We start from the raw sequence: 4,739 nt of genomic DNA, 5'->3' as shown, positions 1-4,739 counted from the left end.
AGGACAATGTTTTCAATCAGTTTTATTTCAGACGAGTGCGGAATAGAAATTCAAATATAGCACGTATAGATACAAAATATTATTCGTATTGAACCACATTGTCAGATTTTATTGCTTAATCCGGGTGTATTCAACCAGATGTACCATACAAAAAAGATGTTCTGACAACCCGATCATACAGCTACATAAAGAGCTTCTTTAATGGCAAAGTCAAAAAAAGTGGAAAATGTGTTGTTGAATAGCATCTATTGGGCGATCGCGTAGAACGCAGGCAGCTTTTGACCAATACCTTCTGTTTACCATAATGAGAACAGGATCCAACCTCCCTCCTCGATTGTCAAAGTGAGAAAGGAATACAACCACATCGTTTTGGGTGTAGATTCAACCATTTTTTTTTTTAAATATGTTCATTAAGTACTACTGACACTAAGCTAACTTAACCTAATCGCAGCCACAAAATTATTCTTATCTATTTTAATATTGTATGGAGAACATTGCAGGACTTCTTATCATTTCATTCAAGTGATCTGGTACATCTACTGAGTGCATCGTTATCTGTGCGTGTGGGTCATAACCTTTATAATCTCTCACATTATCGTAGCGTGATATTTTATGGCGGCTGGATCAAATATGTAATTTTAGAATATTTATTGTTTATTGCTATATTTTCCCAGCGCCTCAACCGCACGTAAAAGTTTCTACAAAGTATTTTATACACCTTCCTTTCAGAATATTTTTCTTTAACAATGTCCGTCTATATTGGGCGCCATATTATGCCATTTTTGTCAAACCTTTCATACATTCAAAGGATCCAAACTTCTATCTTAAGGTGCAGATACATAGAAGAATATTTTTACTGACTAGAGTCTTTGCCTGACAAAGGAATTTTAGGTTTAATTTGTTTACAGGGTGCGATAAAAAAAAACAAAGTAAAACGCCATAATTTTTACATGTCTTTTTTTTAAATGTTATTGACTGAAAGCAAAAACATGTCGAGAATGGCATCAAATTTTTGAATAATAAACAAACTTTGTTTTTATAAAAACAACAATAAAGGCATAAAGCCTGACTATTTTGCAACAACAAAATACTACGGTATCCCGAACAAACAAGCAACACTGTTCTATTTTTGAATAACTTTAGATTTTTTCGAATTGATCACCTTTGACACGAATTATGGCCTTCAAACGGCCAATGAAACTGTCACACGTTCCCCGAATGTTGCTCTGCGGTATTTTGGTCCAATCCCGGCGAAGCGCTAGCATTAGGTGATCGACACTTTGGTAGTTTTTAGTGCCAACCCTGCATTCCAAAATACTCCAGACACAATAGTTGGTTGGGATTGGTATCCGGAGATTTTGGTGGCCATTGTGCGCTGGAAATGAAACGTGGAACCTCAGTTTGTAACCATTCTTGGGTGGCCATCGTGCTGAGTGCAATGGTGCTGAGTCCTTTTGGAATGTCCAAGGTCTGCATCCACAATGTTTGCGTGCCCAAGGCTTTAGCACCCTCCAGAATATTTTCGCGATAATATTCGGCATTTATTCTGATACAATTCTGAGCGACCATCGGCTGCTATGGCAGCCCACATCATCACCATGCCCGGCGCTGGAGTTCTGGTGGCCAACCGAAGGGGCACATTTTCAGCTTACCTCTTTGTTTGTTTACCAACTGCTGAACAACGAATGTTTTCTCATCGGAGAAAACCAAATTCGGCAGTTCACCACTTTCGGCCAAGCGAAGAAACTCTTTAGCTCATTTGAGTCTATTTTCTATCTGTTGCGGTGTAAGTTCTTGCATTTTTTCGGAATTTCAATGACTTACCCCGAGCTCACGTTTAAATATTTGCCGAATTGAATATTGCGATAAGTTCAGATCACGAGCCATTTTTCGGCCACAGCGGCGCGGGTTTCGATCAAGTCTCTTCTTTACTTTTCGAACCATTTCCGCTGATCTTGCTGTTTTCTTCCGTCCACTTCCTTGACGTCGGGCTACACTACCACGGTATCACGGTGACGAGCGATGGTACGAGACACAAACGATTTATTCAGATTTAAATGCTGGAGTGCTCTAACGATAGCCACTTGTGGGTTTCCAGCCAAATATAAAGAAATCACACTATCACGCTTAAATTTCTTCACGAATAAGTTTTTTTCTGGACAATTCTCACCAAAAAGCTTTTGCACGCTTGTAAGCAATATAATGAGCTCTTGGAGCTAGAATAATTTTAACAGCTGTCGGACGAGTGGCTTAGAAATGACATATGTAAACATATGATTATATGACTTTACCTTCTTAGTTCTACCATGGTTTCCCTTTTTGATTTTATTGTTTTTTTTTTATACCCTACACCACAAGGTGGTCAGGGTATTATGTCTTTGTGCATTTGTTTGTAACAGGCAAAAGGAAACGAGACAGACCCATAGTTCCTTTCGATGATCTGCATAGAATCACATTCTGAGTCGATTTATGCATGTCCGCCTGTCCGTCTGTCCATGTATTTTTGTAAACAAAGTACAGTTCGCATTTATTGCCCTATCCAGATGAAATTTTGCACATATCATTTGTCTAGCCCAAGGACAAACCCTATTGAAATTGGAGATAATCGGTCAAAATTTAGATATAGCTCCCATATATATCTTCGTCCGATTTGCCCAAATAGTATGGAATTTTGCACATACAACCAAATTAGACCTGAAAATAAGTATGTCAAATTTGATCGAAATCGGTTCAGATATAGCTATAGCTCCCATATATATTGTTCATCCGATTTGTTATTTTTGTCCTCCGCAGCCGTAATATGCATTCTGTAACAACAATATTTGGGGAAATATATCAAATGCAGCTCAGAAATACATCTGCTAAATTTTATCGAGATCGGTTCAGATTTGGATATAGCTCCCATATATAACTTCGTCCGATTTACCCTTTTTTGTGCACCAAACGTCTAATATCTGTCCAAATGGGATGAAATTTGGCACTTACGATCGAATTGAGTCTAGAAGCTAGTACGTCAAATTTGGTGAAGATCGGTTCAGATATAGCTATAGCTCCCATATATAATGTTCATCCGATTTGTTATATTTGTTACCCACAGCCGTAATATGCACTCCGTAACAACGATATTCAGGGAAATATATCAAATACAGCTCAGAAATATCTTTCCCAAATTTTATCGAGATCGGTTCCTATTTGGATATAGCTTCCATATATATCTTTATACGATTTCAAATTAATTATGCACCAAATGGGCAATAAAAGTCCGAATTTAAAAAAATATGCGTCGGCATATTTAGTCCTTTGAACTTTAAATTATAATTATAATCGTAGCTTGTGTGATTGAATTCTCCCATAAAAACTTTTAATTGTTATGTGGAGCTCTACTAAATTAGCAAAGTGGTGTAGGGTATCCTAAATTCGGCCCCGCTCGACTTTAAAACTTTCTTTACTGGTTTTTATTCATTACTTGATTTCATTAACTTGAATTCACTTGGCGTCACTGTAAACACCTGCAAACCTTTATCGAAACACTCAAAACGACAACTCAGCAATCTCAAAAGTGCATTCGTGCAAAATATCTCTTTTAGATGGCATTGACGAAGCGCATGCGAGAGCAATGAGAGCAAAGAGAAAATCAAAAACAGTCACGATCGTCAATATTGGTCCGACTGCTTTTGCTAATTGACTTTATTGAATTAAACCCATGTAAACAAATACTAACTATGTGTAGCGGGCAATCTGAAATTCAGTCAGTTCTGCGCTTCTCCACTTGTTCGTACGGTGTGCGGGTAAACTTCGCAGTCGCTAAACGAAAATATTGTTTTTTTCTTTTTATTTTCGGTGCTCCGCGTCATTGAAGTCAACACCAAAAAAAAAAAAAAAACAGAAAACAATAACAAATATGAAACTCTTGTTTTTGTTCGCGGCCATCGTTTGCTTAACGGCCAATTTAAACATCGTAAATGCCCAACTAAACCCACCGAAATCGGAATTGTTTCCATTATCAATAATACATATAAATGATTTTCATGCAAGGTGTGTGTGTTTGCTTGTTTATCGGTGTGCGGATATTTTATTTTAGATTATTTCTAGTGTTTTATTATCATAATTATGAACAAAGTAAATTTGTAATAAAATCGGTCGTTTCATTTGGATTTTAAGCCTTATTTTTGCGAACACGGATTGTCCATTGCATTATTTATAGATCAAGTAAATTTCAAATCTGTGTTAAACGCGTAATTTAGACACCGGTGTAAAGCAAGTTTTAGATAAGAACAAGTATTCCAAGCATTGTAGAAGAATGCAGGTAGATGCATCAACGCTTGAGAACATTGATATGTCTACTTTTTTTTCAAAGATTTCTTCAAAAAAAAGTATATTTATATATGTTTTCCTACACGTCGCCAATCGGAGGTTTTTATAATATGCATTTTTTTAACAATTTTTACAAATTTGAGTAATTTTTCATTCAAAAATTTCGATTCCAAAATTGGTTTGACAGTTCATTGTCCCAGAAGCTGTGTCGAAGCATTAATTTCAAGAAGTGGGATACCAAGTATAGAACATAAAAGTTTGTTTACATCATGGTAGAAGAATACTGGTAGAAGCATCGACACAGCTGGTGGGACAATGAACTGTCAAATCAATTTTGGAATTGAAAATTTTGACTAAAAAATTGTTCGAATTTGAAAATTGAAGAAAGGTGCATATTATAATAACTTTTCATTGACGTCGTATAA

At 36.4% G+C, this 4,739-nt stretch overlaps 1 protein-coding gene across 5 annotated transcripts in view; it reads left to right on the top strand.

Annotated features, from left to right (window-relative positions):
- Positions 1 to 3,755: 3,755 nt before the first annotated feature.
- The window catches only part of LOC101888888 (apyrase), a 33,608-nt gene continuing 32,624 nt past the window's right edge, over positions 3,756 to 4,739 (top strand). For 2 of the 5 annotated variants that reach the window (XM_011294513.3, XM_011294515.3), the window contains exon 1: positions 3,757 to 4,035. In XM_011294513.3, coding sequence (XP_011292815.2) covers positions 3,902 to 4,035 — 134 coding nt within the window. In that variant the 5' untranslated portion in view covers positions 3,757 to 3,901. Of the gene's footprint in view, positions 4,036 to 4,739 lie in introns of all 5 variants that reach the window. The other 3 variants (XM_011294516.3, XM_020036996.2, XM_011294514.3) reach the window with 3 other exon arrangements.

The sequence above is a fragment of the Musca domestica genome, unplaced genomic scaffold (assembly GCF_030504385.1).
Source record: "Musca domestica strain aabys unplaced genomic scaffold, Musca_domestica.polishedcontigs.V.1.1 13, whole genome shotgun sequence".
NCBI lineage: Eukaryota > Metazoa > Arthropoda > Insecta > Diptera > Muscidae > Musca > Musca domestica.
Note: the sequence above shows the minus strand (reverse complement) of the source record. Positions and strands in the feature narration are given on the sequence as shown.